We start from the raw sequence: 20,535 nt of genomic DNA, 5'->3' as shown, positions 1-20,535 counted from the left end.
GGCAACATCCAACCAAGGTTTAAAATTTAATTTGCAGTAATAGTGTCAGATCTGAACCAGAAAACAGCCATAAAATACTCTGGATATGGTCACAGCCTTTCCCATATTCTCCATTTAATTCTCTGGCCAGCTATACTGTACGGTATGATGACACTGCATCAGTCTGGCTCTGGCTGTAGTTTCCGAGGGCATGAGAGTAAGCACTGTTGTTCAATGGTCTATCTCCTTCATATTCCACTGAAAGGCTGCAAGTCAGCTGGGAACTGTTGCACACTTAACTGTGAAGGCTGGTGTGAAAATTTGGCCTTAATACTTGTTCACTGCAATCAGAAACTATGATGAGAAAATCAAAATAGAACAATGTCTCAGACCAACAGAGACATTTAACATTTAATGAAGTGCTTTTACAATCTTAGTTACAGCACAAGGAATGTGGGATGATTCAAATGGCTTCTGAAACCACTCTTAAATATGCAACAGCTTTGTTCAGCGAGGTTTGGGGCTTAACACGTTCAATTTTACATAAAGTCAGCGGCAAAATTTCCAGAGACTTCCAACACCAGTGCGCTAAAAAGTATCCTAAATTATAAATGCCACTATAGTGCTATAGCAAGTTTTTTTTTTTTAGAACAACATCTACATTTTAATAAGTGAAAGAGGAAAACAGGCAGACGACTGCTGATAGGCTACAGAAAACATGAAAGTTGACAACGCACTTTGAAAAAAAAAAACATGTTACATCACTGACACAGTAAATCACTTAAAGTACATCATTTACTGTAGTTGACAAACATCAACCAGCACAGGGCAGCTTGTGAAACTTTACAGCTTGTTTCCATGTTGAACACAATCATTTATATAACAATCAAATAATTTGCCTTTAAAAAACAACTGCTTCCTATCTTAAAGGAGATAACTGCAATATATTTACTGCACTAAATCATGAAATTACCACCATGTCATGAGAGATTAAAGAAACATGCTTAGTTATAATATTGGCTTCTCCAAGAACAATGTTACAGCCAGTTTGTTCGCCTTTGAAACATCCATTCAGGTCTGGAACGTTTCAATTTATTCACTTCACATAATTCGTACCAACTGTTTTCCAGCTGAGCAAGTGTCTGTTTATGGCTCATAAAAAATCATTAATAATCTTTTAGATGGAGTAGATATTTATAACACTTGAACTGAACAGTATGGAGTGTGGTAGGAAGTAAGGCAGAGTCACTAAACTGCAACTCCAGAGTGTGTATTTTCAGAGCAGTGGGCTTTTGTTTTTGAGGACAACAAGCTTAGCTTTACATTGAAAGACAATTGACCCCTCCTAAGTCCTGTCCCTTTATGCTCTGTGCTTTGGTGACAGTTGAGCAAGCTTGGTACCCAGTGGAACTTCTGTCAGCTTTCTACTTTTGTGTTTCTTGAACTTTGATATAATATGTGCTACGCTTGTCTAGGTTGAAAAGAAAAGTTTTGAAAAGATGTTGCTGGGGGACATATAAAAGCAACATATATATAGCAACATCTTAAAATAGCTAATGTTAGCAAAATACTACCCAAATACAGTTGAGGCCAAAATTATTACCCCCCCCCCCATGAAGTTTATGAGGTTTGTTCAAAATTTTTCCCAAGCGTTTTTTAACAGAGCAAAGAATTTTCAACACAGCATTTCTAAACATACCTGTCTTCTTTAGAAAGCATAAATTAGGTCTATTTGGACACAAAAACAGAATTATTTCAGAAAAAACAAAAATGACCAGGGTCAATATCATTACCCCCCCTAAGAACTGACCTTTTTATTGAGCCATAGCACAAACCGCTGTTGTGCAATGATGTGCTTTAACTTTGTAATTCTCAAAGTTTGTAGAATCAAGTTAAAACTCAGGGTTATCTTCCAATTTACACACAGTATAAAAACTTCAGTAAGAGTTTGAGCTGTCACTTGAGAAAGCATCATGCCAAAAACAAAAGACATCAGTTTAGACTTGAGAAAAAGAATTGTTGATGCTCACAAAGCAGGAGAAGGACATACAAAGTTATCACAGCATTTCCAAGTGTCAAGAACTGGAGTGAAAAGTATCATCAAGAAATTCAAAGAGAGCCACACGGTACAGAACAAGACTGGCAGAGGTAGGAAGAGAAAGATTTCAAAGACTCTGGAAAGAAAACTAGTGAGAGATATGTCTAAAGACCCAAGAACAACTGCCAAGACACTAGTGAATGACTTAGACAAGTCAGGATTGTAGTCTCAGAGAAGACAATCACTAGAGCCCTGCACAGGAATGGACTGTGAGGTTGTAGACCAAGAAAAACTCTGCAGAAGAGACACCTTCAAGTCAGACTGAAGTATGCTGAGGACAACCTGGAGGAAGATTATGCATACTGGAAGTGTGTCCTTTGGTCAGATGAGACGAAACTAGAGCTCTTTGGCCACTGAGACGTTGCTTATGTTTGGAGAAAGAAAGGAGAGACGTATAAAACGGTCCCCACAGTGAAATACGGTGGTGGGAGTATTATGCTGTGGGGATGCTTCAGTGTGTCTGGAACTGGGAATCTTGTCAAGGTGGACAAAGCCCTGACTTGAACCTCATTGAAAATCTGTGGGGTGAGCTGAAGACCAAGGTCCTTGCCAGAAGACCATCAAATCTGGAGGAGCTTGAGAGATTCACCAAAGAAGAATGGGCTGGGATTCCTCAGGAGACGTGTCTGAGTCTGAAAACTACGACAAACGTCTGCAGCAAAAATGATACACAACTGACTATTAACATCGAGGGGGTAATAATTTTAACCCTGGTAGTTTTTGTGTTTTGTGAAATAACATTGTTTCTGTGTGCAAGGTTAAATAATGTAAGCATCCAAAATAAAACTAGGATGATGTCTTGCTCTTGCAAAATGAAATTTTCATGGGGGGCTAATAATTTTGTCATCATCTGTAGCTAGCTAATGATTGATGCACATTAGCTGGCTAGTGAGCTAGTATTTTGTATTTACTAGTATTTTATCTAGGTAGCTAGCTAGTGATTTTGCTACATCTTTTAAATCTCCTTTTCACCATCTACTATCTACATCTGCTTGCTCAACTATTATTGGAGCACAGAGAGAAAGGGCGGTACTTAGGACAGGTTGACGGACAGAGCTGATTAACTTACAGTGTAGGACTTATTTTCGCTTGTCATTGTCAAAGTATAATGTTGTGCTCCTCTTGTGCTAAGAGTAGCACTTGCAGGCAACCTGCCTGAACTTTAAGTCTGGGAAAGAGGAGGTGGTGGGAAACAACTTGCTTAAACCATAAACTGCATATTGAATATTGCCTCAACCCATTTAATTTACCGTCTATGTCTCCAGCTCACTATTTGGACTGCAGTACTCATTTCTGAAAGCTGGATCTTCCATATTTCACTTTAATGAGACATTGTCTTTGTGGCCGTTTTTGTGGCCATTTTCCCCAACATATGGCTTAGCTTTAGCATCAAGAAGCCTTCGCACTGCTTTGCAAGTTAAATCACATGCATATTCTTCCAGCCTCCAATTTTTTTCAGTTAACACACTCAAAGTACATGGCTCGTTTAAGGCTGCTGCATGCAGTCAGTCTCCTTATCAAAGTCTCAGATGATGAATCATAATTAAAAAGTCTTGAATCTATTATATCAAAGCCTTGAGTGTTTAAGATGGACAGAGTCCTGGATTGTGATAATTAGCTTCTTTAAAACCTGCGCCACTCTTTTAAGTATTGAGTATCTCTTTTTTTTGACATCTACTGTGGGTTAGAGGATTTTTATGCATATTTGAAAGATGGTCTTTAGTAGCAGTGCAATAAACAGAAATGTGGTCATCAAATATAACCGCAAGAATCCCAAGCTGTTAAAATCTATTTTTAATAATTTCTTTAGCCTGTATTAGTCTCCCCCCGTCTTCTTTCTCTGTGGTCTTTCCACATGCGGCACCTCTGGGAGTACACATACCCCAGATTGGGAGTAGCAGACAGAGGCACTTTGAGGTGGCGTATTCATTAACTTTGTTGACACAGACCCACAGGCCGCTGTGTGATAGACTCTGTGTGTGTCTGTGTGTGTGCGTGTGGCTTACAGAGAAGCTGTTAATAATCGCTGACTGACCTGTGATATGGGCTGGTTAACATAGACCCATCCAGTGACAGGATTGACCCGCAGGTACTCAGGCTGCTCCAGGGACATGGAGTAAGTGATCGCCGCATTAGTGCCAAAGTCATCATCGTGAGCTGCCACACGAAGGAAACTGGTACCGACCAAAGTGTCTTCTCTCAGAAAGTCTGCAGAGGACAAAAATAATGCATGTGCACTCAGTTTTGTTGTTGGAAGAGTAAAAATATGTGAGGCTGAGGGCAAAGGATGGTAAAGGTCAAGCATGAGAGATGTTATGGAGATTGGTTATTATGCAAAAATGATTTAGGTTATTACCAAGGAATTTTTTATGTCTATTTCCAATTTTCTCCCAGAGATGCAATTCATTAAGCAAAAGAATGAATGGTAATTCATTTTTTCTGATTTAAAACCTAATAGAGGCATATTTACTGCATTCAGACTCTAAAACATATCCTCAATTAAATCAAATTACTAAATTAAAGTTGAAAAAAAGGGAGCAGTGTTTTTAAAGGGATAGTTCACTCAAAATCAAAATATCTGTTCTTTTCTCTTACTTGTAGTGCTGTTTATCAATATACATTGTTTTGCTGTGAATGCAGAATTTTGGAGATGACTGCCTTTTCACTCAACAGCAATGTCTTTTTCCAGAAAACATGACTTGCTTGCTCAAGATGATCCCCAGAACTTGTTGTGGGCAGTTTCATGTAGAAGCTACTGTTAAGAAAAGTACAAGTAATAAAGTAGTAAAGACAGTTACTTCAGTAGATTCTACTGCAGGGCATATTTGCCAACCTCAAATAAAGGGAAGACTTTCATATGAAAAAGTGTCAGAGATTTTGCTCCTTGCATTATGGTGACTTCTAAATAATAACAAAAATAACAAAATTACACTGCAGAAGTACAAAGTACACCAAAAGAGCATACATTTTATTATTAGTTCTCAGAAAAGAATACAGAATAATTCATCCCTCTGATGCAAACTTGTGTAAATCTCCAGCATACATTATAACATAAGAATAATATTCATCAGTTTTCCTTCATTCATTTATTTTTGCCCCTGCTCTGAAGAGAAAAATGACAGATGTCAGATTTTACAAAATGCATGCCCCTTTCTTTTAAAACTTCCCTTGGGAAACTTCTTAGGAAGCCTGGTTTGGTGTAGTTGTATCACTTTCTGGGTGGAAACGGTAGACTTTCAGGGTTTTACAGGACTTTACAGGAAAAACAGAGAATCGTGATCCTGGGAGGAAACAGGGAGAGGACAATGAAAAACAAGAGTCTCCTGAGAAAATTAGGAGGGTTATCAAGTGTGCTGCCAAGAGAAAGTAGTTCCAGTAGATCTATCTATTTGTAAAAAGGCTCTACACGAGGCCGCTCAAAACAAGGTTTATGGATTATCTTGAGTAACTGAGTCATGATTTATAGTGGACACTGGTGCTGATTTTTTCAAATGTATTTTTTGGTGCCTTGAGCACCACAAGCTGAGTGCCATCCATTATATTTGAGAGAAGGCAGACAACTCCACGGTCGATAACTCCAAAACTCAAACCAAAACAACCTAGATGGATAAACAACACTACAAGTCAATTTAGGTCTTTGATGTGCTTTCATGACACTAATTTTTGTATTACAGTTGAACCAACACTTACACTCATAGCGCAAATTCTCAAACTTGGGGCTGTTATCATTCTGGTCCAGTATTTGGACTGTGAGCTGACAGATGCCGATGAGCGGCTCCTCCGCCCAATCAGTGGCCGTTACCGTAATTGAATACTCTCTCTGCCGCTCCCTGTCGAACCGCCGCGCTGTCACAATCACTCCTGTAAGGATGGAGCAAAACATGCACACATGAATACATACATATTCATTCATCCATTCAGCACTTCTCCAGTTCACCATCCATCCATCAATCCATCTAACCATCCATCCATCTATCTATCTATGCATTGAACCATCCACCCATAAATCAAGATAAAACAAGTAAACAATTATAAATTTATTCCGAGTATATCAAGCATTCCTTTCAAGTGCACGGACTTTGTTATTAAATCTGGGGATGGAGAAAATAGAACAGAAGCCTTTAAGGAAATCACTGACAGAATAACATGTTGACCCAACGTGTAAAGACTTCAGAGCAGCATGTCTATTAACCGTCCCCGTCATTATCTAGAATGACTTTCATATACTGACAAGTCATTCAGAGATTAAATGAAAATGATGATCAATAGACAGGTTTTGGCATTTGACTCACATTCTTGAGAATAGCAACTTGAATTATGTGAACACTTCCTTTCATTTCAGATCACAGTTCAACGAGAAATGACCATTATGGATTCAAATTAATAAAATTATCAGTGCAGCTCTGTCTATCTACAGTAAACTCTGCGCTGTGTGTCTAATTTAGACCTATTCGAGCCCAGACAATCCGTGACTGCTCTACCTGTGTCTGGATGAATTCTGAAGGCGGGCATGGCACTGTCTCTGTGCATTAAGCCATATTTGACTTTTCCATTTGCTCCCTCATCTGCATCCACAGCATGCACTTGCAACACAAAAGTCCCCGTTGGCTGGTTCTCCAGCACTGAAGCCTGCTCACGATATTGCTGGCACTGAGAAAGAGATGAGGGAGGGGTGGAGTAGGAGAGAGACACACAAATATAAGAAATAAATCCCATATGTGGGAACATATTGTTATAATATGTTACATTAACGAGGATACAGGCATCAAAGAGAATAAACTCATTAAGTAGAAGGTCAGTCTGCACACACAGGGAGGCACTGTCCATGGAACACAATATAGAAGTTATAGGTACAACAGGCCACATTTATGAAAATGAAAACAGTGAAGCTGATTTCTTTTGAAGAGCCAGAAGTGAGGAGCTTTGTCTTAGCCAGGAATTCAATCCATTCCCCCTAATGAACATATGCCCCAGATAAAGAGCTGCTCTCTGGAGTCTTTCTTTTCTGAAATCAGACATAAATGCTAGCTTCTCTTTCAACAGAATGGCCATGAAAAAAGAAAAAACAATAGGCAAAGAGGAGCGAGAGCGAAGCAGAGATGGATCAAAGGATGTGTGCCAGCAACAGACGGAAGAATAATGCAAGGGTTCATGGGATATGATAGCACGAACAGTATGACCTGTGGGTAGCCGTTCATAATAATCATGTAATATCGAACATAAGGTCACACTAGCCCAGATGGTTCTGGGGCGTAACTTGATATTTAAACACATCGAGTAGCCAGGACTTCCAGCCACCTGAAAGACCTCTGGAGCTCCACATGTGTATGTCTTCTGCCGAAGTTCAAGTCATTCCTAATTACACAGGAAGTTAATTAAACAGGTGTAGTATATTGTGATGATATTGCACTTTTTTTTCATAAATTAATTGAAATCCCAACGGAGCGCCTAAAGATAGAGTGGGTGTGCAGGCTAATCAGAACTCATGGGAAAACAGAGCGGAGAGAGACGGAGGCCAGGGAAATGAGAACGCCAGGGCAAAAAACATAAGAGCAGGAGAGTGGGATGAAGAGGGGAGGAAGGAGCGATAGACAGACAGATAACTGAAGTGCATTGAGAGGATGAGACAGACATGCAGGCAGGTGAGAGAAAAAATGCAACAATATTATGCAAGCACATTGTTTGATTTGAGGCAAAACAGCTCACTGACAGCTATTAAGACGAGTTCAGGCTGACAACAACAAAAAAACAATACTTTATAGGGTTAGCTGGATGTTTTGGAAAATGCGCCTATTTGCGCTTACAATACTTTACACACAATACACATTACAATACTTTAAAGGGCTAGTTGGATGTTTTGCACTTATTTACTTTCTTGCTGGGAGTTGACTGTAGCATTGTTGTCGGAAAAGCTAATATTTCAACTTTTTTGATTTAGTAAATATATTACATATTTCTCCTTGAATTAACATCTTTTGTAAATGTGTTAGTGTTACACACCTTTTCAAATACAGTCTTTTGACAAGATGTTTTTTAAAGCTAGTTAGCATAGCTTAGCATAAAGATTGAAATCGGGGGAAACAGCCCAGTCCAAAGCATAGACTGTAAAATCAGTAGTGGACGAAGCGTCCCCGATGTCACCCATTTTGTCACCCAGAGCCATTTTATATATACATGTAGGGCATTACATGACCTGTCTAACTTCCAGGTAATGGGCACGAAGATGGAGAGTGGGTGGAGCTGAGGTAGCAATAAGTATGCTTAACTGGTGAGTTATGATGTGTTATGGTGAGCTAAGATACAACCTTTTACAATTGTCATGAAGGGAAAAATTAGCGCTCATGACGACAAATGTCTTTTTGTACCAGACAGTATACATGTTTGTTCCTGCTGTAAAGTTGAACACTTTGATATGGAAGTCTATAGGAACTGACTCGCTTTTGTCCACGCGAGGAACTGCAGCTTTTGGCACTTCTGCGTTGGCTTCACTTTCCCGCCGCAGAGGTTGCCACTTGGGTAAGGTAACAAAATTTGACAGCCACTTCCTGGACTTGCCAACAGTTGCCTAGCAACTGGTCCAAGGAATACTACAGCGCATAACGCTTACAATTTGGTTTCTATACAGATATGTAGCATGCTCACAGACTTTTTGACATGAAATAGTAGTAGTAGTCAAACACATCCTATCAATGATAGGCTACGGACAGGTTTTTAAGACATATTTCACATTCATACTCACAAAAAAGTACATGAAGTTTGCATTGGTGTTTCAATGTTAGTTTAGTTTTATAGTTCTTACAAATGATTGATACAAGTTTTCCCATTTTTCCAGAAATGTAAAATTCAATCAATTTAGAAATATTTTAATGCTCAAAATTAATATAACTGGATTTTGGACATTTTAAGACTTTTTAAGGATCTGCAGAAACTCCAAATTAAGGTTCTGTTAAGGTTCGGCTGCTATGTCGTGGAGGTATTTTTAAATGAATCATGCAGATATCAGAGTGATATCAATCTCATCTAACACTCATCCTCATGTCCAAAAATGTTGAACTATTCCCTTAAAACTAGCTGAAAATTGAATATACACAGTATATATAAACTGTTTGTATTGAGAGTAAGACCCTCAAAAAAGATCCTCACCGCCTCAAAAACAGGTTTGTTGTTGTTGACATCATCAACTCCAACGATGACACGTGCAGTGGAGGAGAGAGGGTGCGGCCCGCCTGATGCATTGTCATCTGTGGCCGTTACATTCAAGACGTACTCCAGGCCTTGAAGCTTTGGCAGAGGGGTTGAGCGGAGACGAATCAGCCCTACAAAGACCACAGACCCATTAAATTACACATTATAAAACACGGTCCCTCCCTCCTAACACAGTAAGTACTATCATTCCATTAGTCATTAAGCAGGATGTTATTGCCACTGCGGCCTTGCATGGCGAAGGATGTGCCATCAATAAAAATACAGCAGAGAGTAAATGCACACTGGATGTTGTTGTTCTGGAAATCAGGGGCGAGATAGCGAGCAGGGGAAATTCACCTCAGAATTCCTCAGAAAGGTAAAAAATCTGATATGCAGACTAAATCCAGAAACCAATTTCACAGTGGTGATTTTGTCACATTTCTAATCTAATAATTGCACGCTCTCCTCTAAAGATGCCCATCCAGCTCGAGCACTTGAGCGAAAACATAAAGTAGTAAGTGACTCAGGTTAGAAGTTAACCAGGCTCAGCAGATGCCTATTAGCGGTTTCTCTCTCCCCCCCTTTTGTCTACTTTCATGTAACAGCCATGATCAAAGGTGGGATAAAAGGATGCAGTATCTGAGTCAACATCTTTCTCGTCAACAGTAATACAAAAACATCAGAGGTTGCAGGACGAACAAGCAGCCTGTGATGCGGGGGAAACTCATTGAAGTGAGAGCATCGGGAGGTTTTTTATTCTCTTGTTGTGTTTCTATTCATCTCTTTCAATGCTCTTGATTAAAGACAACGCAGCATGCTGATACACAGAGACGCGAGTGCCTCTCTCCCAATTTACTTGTGATCCCGGCTGCCCACAGAGCAGAGAGAAGCGCCCCGGCTCCTAATGACAATGCGTGACGTTGACAGCACTGCACCACTACATTAAAATAAGTGAACTGTGGGATGTGCACGGTAATTCTCCCGGCTTAAATGTCAACCTTGTTTACAAATGCGACACGAGCTCTAGCAGCTATTCAATGAGCCAGCACTCTTCGTATATATACAGTATAAGTGGGAAGCCGTATAGTGGCTTTCCTGCGCCCAAAGGATATCAGCCTTAGCGTTTTCTTGCTCTGAGAATACACAGAAAGGCTGGAAAGGAATATGAAAAGATGACACAAAAGGAAGAGGAGCTGGCAGAGCGCAGCCTGAAGATTGTGAGCTATGATAGAGCAGTTGTTGTGAAATTGAATTGAAAGGGTTGGGTGACAAATGTCACAGCGATTGCCACTGGTTTCGGATCAAAGGGTAAATAAAAAAGATAAACTGTGCATTCACCAGTACTAGAAAGCTCAGAAACATGGGGAACATTACTGTCTGTACCTGCGGAAAAGGAAAAACCAAGAGTGTAAATTTCCTAAATAATGTCATCGTTTATATTTATGACCCCAATAATAGAAAGAGCAGCACTCGTATTGAAATTACAGCTTTTAATATCAACTTTCAATATCTTTCCACATTGACTTTGAAACTAGAGGGCGTTCATTGCACACCACTGTGGCAGGAATGTATTAGAGGAAATTGAATGTGTGATTTGACGGAAAGCCTGTCAATTAGACTGAGAGCTGTGAATGTGAAGTCTGGCCGGAAAATTAAGAAGTATCACCTTTCTGGCTGTCAATGACAAAGTTTCCTTCCTCGTTGCCCGCCGTTATGGAGTAGATTATACCGTCACCGTCTGGGTCTTTGGCCAGAACCGTGGCGACAAGGGTGTTGGGGCCGGCATCCTCGGAAACAAACGTTCGATATCTGCAAAGAGGAACTCCAGTTTAACAAGTGCGAGGAAGTGAGAGTACACACTTGGAAGTCAATGATAGAAACACACACAGACAGGAGATACAAATCATTTACACAGTCCGAAGCATCAGCGGGCTGATTAGACTTATGGTTGTGGCTTTTGCTTGTCACTATGATTTAACCTATCCTCTTAGCCGGCCAGACCAGAGACAAATGATAATGTCTGCTGGGACGTTGAAGTCATTGAACAAATGGTGCTTCCACATACCCAGCCCACTGTGGGCCATTTGATCCAGTGCCTTTTAAAATGTCAACAGTGATTTGCTCGCTCTGTGGTGCTGGGCAGCGAGATGCCCAGCAAGACACAGGAGACTGATATACCACTGTGGCACAAAGCACAACGGGGTGGGGATGAACTGCGCGACTCGGGGGACGCGGCGATGAAGAGAAATGGAAAACAGAGCAAGGGCGAAGGCGAGAGGAGCAGGTGACAAAAAAGAAGGCTGGCTCTGAAGTGACAGGTAAAGTGATATGTGGGGGTGAGTGGAGCGGGAGGAGGAAGAGAGGAAGGCTGATAGACAGAGAGGAGCAGGATGTAAGAGGGGAGGCGGTGTTCTCGCAGAGTTTGAGTTGATTCGTCAGCAGAACTCATCCCCCTGTGAGACTTCGCGCTGTATCCTCTTCTAATGCGTGTGTGTAACTATGTGAGTCTGTTGGGTGGGGGTATACGGGGTGTCGGTGTCTGAAGTGAGAAGTCAGAGGTGATTGATGGTTTACAGAAGAACGCTGATGGGTGATTCATCTCCGCCAGCCGTGGCAGTCTCCGTGGCAACATGAGTGACCTGTAATCTGTCACCCGGCTCAGAGGCCACCTCTCCGCAGCTCTCCGGGATGAGACTTATACACTCCCTCTGCTTTTCTTCCTCAAGCATCTCCCTCTGTTTCACTGAACTGTGAAGTTGTGTTCAGACACAAAAAGTCTGTCCGTCCGTCCGTCTGTCTGCTAGACCGTTTGTCTGGTGATTTGCATTTTTGTCCTCCCCTCGCCTCAGTCACTTTTAGCCTCTCTACAACTCGTTCAGACGTGAGCTAAGAGGACATGCCAAGAAACATTAGCCTGTCACTCACATGTCAGGGCGTCTCAATTAGTTTGAATGGAAGGTTAATTTAATGAACGTCAGAGTATCCATCAGTCTCAAGGCTGGGTACCAAACTTCAAAACTTTAACATCACATATTGAATAGGTTCGATCCTCTTGAGTTTTGAAAAATACCGATACCATGCAACTTGTTCCAGGGAGAATACAACTGCACTTTGTTCTAAGTAACCTTACCAAAAAGGCTCGGGATGACAAAAAAATGAACAAAATATGCTTTTTATTTGCTTTGCTTGTAAATAAAAAGTGCAAATAAGGGATATTCCACTAAGAAGGAAAGTCTCTTTGGAGCTCAAACTCAAGCACTCAAGCACAAAATTCTAAAATAAAAGTGGATAGAGCGCTGATAAATGTCAACGATGTCAACAATATCAATCTTTGTGTTATTTTTAGTACCCATGACAAGATATAAAATAAAAATACAAATACAAACAAATAGTAAATCATAAAATATTTAGTCGGTTCATTAAGATGTACATGTATAACGTTTGCACAGGGACTGAGGAAAAGTTGCAGTGATTGGACATGACCGTGAGGTCGTGCAGAAGTTATGAGGACTGGTTGAATTTGTGTTAATCATTGCGATCACAACATTGCAGCTTCCTGGTGGGACTGCTAAAGAGTAAATCCCATCAGTGTCAGTAAGCAAATACGCATGGAGCATGCTTGTACCAAGATTTGGGCACGCAGAGAAACCCCTATGTTACATTTAACCAAATTACAGTACCACAAATGTCACCAACGTAGTCATTCATTTGTCATTGTTTAGAAACTGTTATCAAAGTCAAGGTGTCATTATCAATATCAAAAATCTCTAAATGATACCCAGCCCTAATAAATCTACCGCTACATGTTGACTTTTGTGCTGTTTTTTGGCCACTCTGCCCTCACAGCACTTATCTACATCTCAGTAAGCCACAGTATGACGAAGTGCCCAACACACCCTCCCTGGCAAAGTGCCTGAATTTCTAACTATCTGTCTGCTGGTCTGGCAAGAGTATTTGTCTGACTGCCGACAGGCTTCTCTGTTTATCTGCATATCTGACTGGCTGTCTCCTGTCTACTCGCTGTGCATGTTTTGGTATTCTCTTCTTGCTTGCCCTGCAAGCATGTTTCAGTGTGTTTTTTCTCCTCGGTTTTATGTTTGTCTGCCTACATCTCCACCTTTCTGCCCGCATGTTTGTTGGGCTCCGTGTCTACCCACCCACCGAGACTGACACCTGACAATGCAACAAGAGCGAGCAACAGAGGTACGCAACAGTCTTCTGTGAAGGTCATTGAAACATGACTGACAGGACAACCGGCTTACTCGTTTGAGGGAATAAATGCAGCGGAGCTGCAGTGACAGTTGATGCCCACCCACTCATACAGCTTTGCCAAAAAGGCGGTCGAGGACACACTGGATTTCATCCATATGTCAGTCTAGTGGATACCTTTGGAAAAGGCTGAAAATAAACCCCAGCGAATGTCATGTGAAAGCTCGGCTTTACTACAATATTGAACCAGAGACATTTTTAGAAAATCTCCAGAACGTTCTATGAAAATAATAAAGTCACACTGTGTTTGTGGTTTAGGTGTGAGACGTGAGTAACAGATTTTATGCCAGATTGCAGTGATTAACACACCAAATAAAGTATATTGAGTTTGTCTTACTGGTACTGTTTTTATGACAGCACTGTTGATGCAAGTTGGCCACTATTCATGGCAGGACTCCCAGCATCAAATATCATTGTGAGGAATAGCCTGAAGGAAGGCAGGTCTGTGATGTGTGATGTAACGACCTATATATCTGTGATGCAACTACCTTGTCTGCTCCAGGAGCAAAGCTTCGATATAATGTAATGTGAAGTTGTTGCTTTTACGATTTCGACTACAGTATCAAAGCATAACAACTGTACCTTGAGCATGTTGCACTTTGTGTATGAAAGGTGCAAATAAACTTATTGTGTTATCTGAATATGAATCAATACTTTTTGTAATAGCTTATTGATCGAAGCATAGCACTTTTGCATCTTGGCCTTGCACTTTTTTGCTCCAATATATGGTCTTCCAGATGCCACGTTTTGAGTTCTCAATAGGTAGGAATTATTATCAATAACTATATTAATGTCAGCTTTCTCTTAAAGGAGCCATATGTAACAAAAAATGAGTACAGCAGTCCCAATAGTGAGCCAGATCCACAGACGGCATATTAAATAGGTTGAAATCCTACTTTATATGCACAGTGGTTGAAGCAAATTGTTTCCCCCTGCCCTCTCCACCCTTGAGGCAGCTCAGGTGGGCTGCAGGAAGACTGCAGGAGTGCAAGACGAGTACAACACTGTGATATGACAATAACAAGTTACAAGAGGAAAAATTATGGAATAAATGGGGGGGTTTATAAAAAGAATGGACGGGTATTTTGTACGTAAAAGTTATAAAGCTACTCACACAGGCTGGGAGAATTCAGGGGCCTCATCATTGATGTTTGCCATCCTCACACGGACCGTGGCAGTGCCGGAGTGAGGCTCGTCCCCGCTGTCTGTCGCCATCACCACAAATTCATACAGATGGTTGGGCCTCTCATAGTCCAACCGGCCCGCAGGGAAAACTGTCCCATGAGGTGAAATGCTGAAATCCGGGCTCAGGGTGTAATAGGTGAGCTCAGCGTTTAACCCCGAGTCACAGTCCGTGGCCAACACTGGCGGGGGGGAGGAGGGGGGCAAAAGACATCACACTAGGACCATCAATTTACAGTTAATCGAAAATGAGCTGATGAGATGGCACCAGCTGATGAATATGTTGACATCTGTGTAGATCATTATCTCTTTATGGCCTTGCTAAACATGTAATAGATCATAAGCTCTGACAGCTACAATTACTAGCACATAAACTGCACTGTGCCCCTCCAGAATTACAACCATCATTTGCAAAAATGAGCTTGAAGACAGCAAAAAAGACCCAATGAAATGAACGAGTTGTATTTTCTGCAGAGAGTGTTTTGGAAATGATTTGATTCTGAGGTAATTACACAGAAAAACTATAGAGCAACAGCCACAAATATTGACACCCTTGGTTGGAAAGCTAATTTAAGTCTAAGTTTGTTGTTGTGGTGAATTTCACTTAAACTCAGTGTTTCATACAAAAGCCCCTCTAGCTCATAACACTGGCATATTGCATATTCTTTTGATGTGTTCATTTCCTCTGTGTCAAGCATCAGCAGCAGCTTGCGCGTCTCAGTGCTTCGTTTTCCTTCCATCTCAATGTCTTGTAATATAGTTTCAGACTGGCAAATTACTACACACTCTGTATAAAGTGATTGACTCATTAAATGTTCAAGAATTGAAGTAGTAAATTTCCCTTAAACCTCATTGTCACTAGCGCTTCACAGCTTTAACCAAAGATCACGTATATCTTCTTTACCATCAACCTCAGTGAGTAAAGTAAAAGCGATTGCCTCATTGTAAAGTATTCATCTGTGTCTTTGCCCTGTAGAGTGTAAGCTGATGGGGTAATGAGGATTTCACTCCCCTGGTGCCTCAAAACTTTGACATTTCATTAGAGAGCTGTGCAGTCCACCAGATGAAGAAATTATATCTTCTTCTCTCCTTTTTTTTTCAGGGTTTTGGAGTATCCTGGGCTTTTAAAGTCAAACATTTTCACGGTGTATCAGCCACAGTCTATTTGTAGCATAAAGAGCTAACTTTCCCATTGGTTGCTCTTTCAGAAGACAACCCAGTCTTCACTCTCGCTACCTTTGATCCCTCCACCGCTGAGTTCTTTCTGCTGTACCGGTTGTTTTATTTTTTTGTGTTGATGCATTGGTTTATATTGGGTGCCATTTTCTCCTACTGCTGGCTCTGCTGTGCCAACAATTTCTACCGCTCCAGGCTGTGTATTCCAGTGTTTTCAGATTAAATTTGTTCCATTTTTCTCACCCAGAATCCAGTAGAAACAATCACCCAGCTAGAGATTCCCAACGTATCACCTATGGTCGCCCACGGGGGACAGGAATCCCACAGGTGCACAAACATTTGACAAGAACAAAACAATGAACAAGGTGAAATGTACAAAGAATACTCCAGAACGATGGGGCATTGTTTTACTAAATTACGGTATTTTTGCCTTGAGCCCTATTTAAATTATAAATCAACATTTTACACCAAAATTAGCAAGTATACACAAGTTTTTAAATGCAGCTAAACCTGCCAAAAATAGCTGATTGACCTTTTTTCCACCGCCAGTACACAAGTTTGCCTTTCTCTTTTTTCTGGTGTGCACTGGAAAGCTGAGACTCGTCTCATGTGTGCACAGGAGAGCAGAGAAAGAGGCTTTTAAAAGTCTCTGTGTGTTCAGCTCTCAATACTTTTGCAACTTCTTACTGAATCTCTGTGGTTTGAAGTTTAGTTTCTCTCCTGTGTCGCTATTTGTACCTCATGCTGCTTTATGTTACTGTTTCATGTTCACTTTCAGCTGGATAGGAGTCGTGTTAAGTTACTACTGATGATGAGATTTCCTGTTTTTGCTGCTTCACAATAAAAGCTATAAGATAACAAAAACACAGGGGAATTTTATTGTGAAGAATTTATAGGAAATAAAATGTTTATCTACTGTTTGAAGGCTTGACTAAAGACAAACGCGTCATCAGTTAAATAAACACTTTCAAACTGAGAAAAGCCAAGCAGCACATGTATAAAAAGCGGCAACAAGCTCCATTGCCTTTCCTGGAAAGGGGCAAAAAATAGCTTATCCACCTGTGTGTCACGTTAACATCACCACTAATTGGAGCTGGAGATCATTAAGTACCTGTGACTACTGCAGAGATGTTTGAACCAGGAGTGAATGCTGATTTTACTCACTGAAGAAAAAAGCGAGATGTTAGTGGGTTTTTTTCCTTAAGAGACTCTAAGAGATACATCTCCTGAGTACAATCGGAGGTGTAATTTTTTCAAGCAGAAAGGTGCCAGTGACATCTTTTTTTAGAAATAAGTTATCACGAGTGACAGAAAGTATATTAACAATTACTGTAGTACAGTATGTTTATACACTTTCATTGTTGTCTTCATTGACGTGTAAATATGTCCACTCAAACCAAGCAGTGGCAATGGAAATACACACGCCTTCAGCCTCGTAATTGATAATTATAAGGTTGCCTCATGCAGTAGCAGATAAATTGACATGCCGTTACTCATATAGTTCATAATAAATCAAAACAAATGTATGGCGTCTTTGCAGCAGCTAGTTTAGCTCACTATAATTGAGACTGTGATCACAGATTTCAAAGATCTATTACTTTCTTTCAGTATGCAAAAATGGAAGTATTACAGGTCTATAAAGGTGAAACAATGACTCGAGGTCTGAATTGCATTGGCTTTCTCCCAAAATACATCTGTTGTTTTCCTGTAGAAAAAGTGACTTTTCAGATAGTTTCTCTCTCAACTTCAAAATGAAACAGATGGATGTGAAATATGGGGTCAGAGGAGTCTCACCCTGCAGCAAGGATGTTGCCGTGGTTACAGTCTCAGGGACTCCATCCACACTGTAGATAGATTGGAGGAACTCTGGGACACAATCATTCTCATCCGTTATCAACACCTGAACCTGATTAGTGTCAGTGCGAAGGGATAAGAGGAGAGAGAAGAGAAGAGAAGAGAAGAGAAGAGAAGAGAAGAGAAGAGAAGAGAAAACAGACTAAATCAAAGCAGAAGAACATAAAATTAGCCTTTCTTTAATAACCCACAAATCCAGGAGACAACCATATGAAATTCTCAGTACAGGAAGCTGACCCCAAAACTTAATCTAAATTGCATTTTATAGTTTCTCAAGTTGCCAGTTCAACACATCCTTTATCTTCCACTTCATGATTTTCCTGAGTCAAAAATAGAAAATGTTCTGAGCATGTGTGTGTTTTCGACAAAGGCCCACAGCCGCCCTCCGCCCTACAAGCTCCCTGTCACCGCTGTGTGTAAAGTGTGAAGTGACAGCTGAGTAATAGTCCTGAAATAGCTGGGATAGGTTTTCCCAGTCTCCATCTCTGACTCCACAACATGCAGCTGAGCAGAGGGAGATTTTTGCCTGCTTAATCTGTGGTACGAACTGAGCGCCTGACATGATAATTGGGTAACAAAATCTTTGAATTAATAATTCAAATGATACTGAATTCATGAATAGTTTATCTAGAAATATTCGTTTGTGAATGAAGTTTTCAGATTTTGAGATCTCTTGCCGAGCGCCTGTTCAATATTTTACACAGTTCATCTCCAGATCACACTCTCGACAAAAAGCTCTTATGGAGGCACAAACAAAACAAAAAGGGTGATTTCTTGGGTTCCCCGGTCCACTTGTTAACATTTCAAAACCGCTCAGCCATGCCGTTCCCGTAGACAGCCACAACCTCTGCTGCTTCTCCTCTGTGGTTATCGCCTAGTAGTGTGATGTCAATAGGTCAGCGCTGCGATCAGATCATTGCCGTTAATGCAGCCCTGTCAGCCGGTATGAGCCACATAACATTTAGCTGAAAACTGGTCTGTCTGAGAGCTCTGTGAGAGTCCAGTGGGAGAACACAACACAGCAAACAAATCTCAGCAACAAATCTTTTGCTTACACAAAGCGGTGTCTTTGGTTTAATTCAGCAGTAAGAGTTAATGCTGCAGATTATATTAGTACATATTTTAAAGGTTATTCCAGGTTATTATTAATCAAGTAATTGCATAAGAAATACCTCTGCTTTATTAAAGAGCACTGGTAAATATGCAAAAGAGAAAGTAAGAAAAGTCTCTTAACTACTGAACTGAACTACTAATTGGTTTCCTTTTTAGAAAAATCCACATTTTTAACACTATACAGTACCTACCAACATTATACCTTACTGTGTTATAACAGGGTAGGCCCAGGGTCTTCCACATTAAATTTAAGACTATTTTAGTCCTTTTTAATACCATGTAGAAAGAAATCTAATACCAGCTTCACAACCAAAGTATGAAAAATGTTATTGGAAATCAGAAGGGATTTTTAGCCCATGAGACCAATTATTTACTAAACACTTTAATAGCAAAACATTTTGTTATAATATTCATATTCAGGCAACAAGCTAACTTTAGCTTTTTTGTTTTCTTTCCTCAACTGACTGATTTGTGTGAGAGCTGATGCACACTCCATGGTCAAAAGCATAAAGCAATTAACAGTAAACAGTACCTGTACTGTTGTCAGATCTTATCAATACTGTGGTATTTAATAATTTAGAACCGGGGTCCAAACATTTCATATATTTTACAGTTATTAATGACATTACAGTATTTATATAATCTACAAAACAACAAGAAGAAAAGAGCTTTGTTGATGAAACTCAATACTTTGTAAATGAAATTCAATACTTATTTTGAAAATATTTAATTCAGTGTTTTTTGATACTTTTAGGACACCACAGGTACCCTGCATAATAGAATCTAATACATATGATAGATAATAATACCCTATATTATACAGTATAATAATGCTCACGACTATTTGATTGTTTAACTGTCATGAATAATAGCCAATCAACACTAAAGGCTGCTGTGTCACATACAGGCAAGGGACAGAGCTGCTACAGTAAACAACAGGAGCTGCGTGTTGAACTGAAGGCAGCAGATATCACTGAAAAAGCCCCAGCCAATGGCATTTCACTCAGTGAAGGTGACAGAGACAGCTTTTAATCAGTCGCTCTTACTTGTTTATAAAGGGAAAAAAACACTTTTAATGTGGATGTCCAGCCAGTGCTGATGAATGCAGTCAACTGAAACAATAAATTCCTCTGTATTGGTGATGTTGACAAAGAAAAGAGTTTTCCTGCTCACAAAGCCGTGCTGGCAGTGCATACATGTATCAGGATGCATTGCGAGCAAGCTTGTGATTCACCACCCAGCCTACAGCTATTACTTTATCGGCCAAAACACAGTATTAGGTGACAAATATACTCATCTCACCGCCTGGTTAATGAAAAAGCTGGAGACTGGAAATCCAAGCTGAAACCATGTGCAGTTCTTCCTGTATTTAGTGATATCAATGGATGCAGAAAGAACAACACATTTTGCAGCGCAAGAACCCCATTTTCTCTGGAAATATGGGACACAATGAGAAATCTATTGCTTCAATTGACTACATTTACCATCAACACTGACTGGACATCCACATGAAAAGTGTTGAATTGTGCCTTTAAGACTCTGTGCCACACAGCGTTGTGCTTCAGAGTAAAACAGCACAGATCTCTCCTGTCTTTTCACTAAAACTCTGCATTGAGACTTGGAATTATTACTTTAAAAAGTGACAGCAGCAGTAAACTGCTTTTGATGATGATAGTCAT

The 20,535-nt window shown here is 40.3% G+C and overlaps 1 protein-coding gene across 1 annotated transcript in view; it reads right to left on the bottom strand.

The window, feature by feature from the left end:
- LOC146316273 (neural-cadherin-like) overlaps nucleotides 1-20,535 on the bottom strand; it is a 122,492-nt gene that overhangs the window by 55,199 nt on the left and 46,758 nt on the right. Inside the window, exons 5-11 of the mRNA XM_084733973.1 lie at nucleotides 17,684-17,795; nucleotides 14,646-14,895; nucleotides 10,929-11,071; nucleotides 9,221-9,393; nucleotides 6,559-6,727; nucleotides 5,768-5,938; nucleotides 4,113-4,285 (exon numbers count right to left, since the gene is read on the bottom strand). Of these exons, the coding sequence (XP_084590099.1) occupies nucleotides 4,113-4,285; nucleotides 5,768-5,938; nucleotides 6,559-6,727; nucleotides 9,221-9,393; nucleotides 10,929-11,071; nucleotides 14,646-14,895; nucleotides 17,684-17,795 (1,191 nt within the window). The remainder of the gene's footprint in view (nucleotides 1-4,112; nucleotides 4,286-5,767; nucleotides 5,939-6,558; nucleotides 6,728-9,220; nucleotides 9,394-10,928; nucleotides 11,072-14,645; nucleotides 14,896-17,683; nucleotides 17,796-20,535) is intronic.

This window comes from Lutjanus erythropterus, chromosome 13 (assembly GCF_056507025.1).
Source record: "Lutjanus erythropterus isolate fLutEry1 chromosome 13, fLutEry1.hap2, whole genome shotgun sequence".
NCBI lineage: Eukaryota > Metazoa > Chordata > Actinopteri > Lutjaniformes > Lutjanidae > Lutjanus > Lutjanus erythropterus.
Note: the sequence above shows the minus strand (reverse complement) of the source record. Positions and strands in the feature narration are given on the sequence as shown.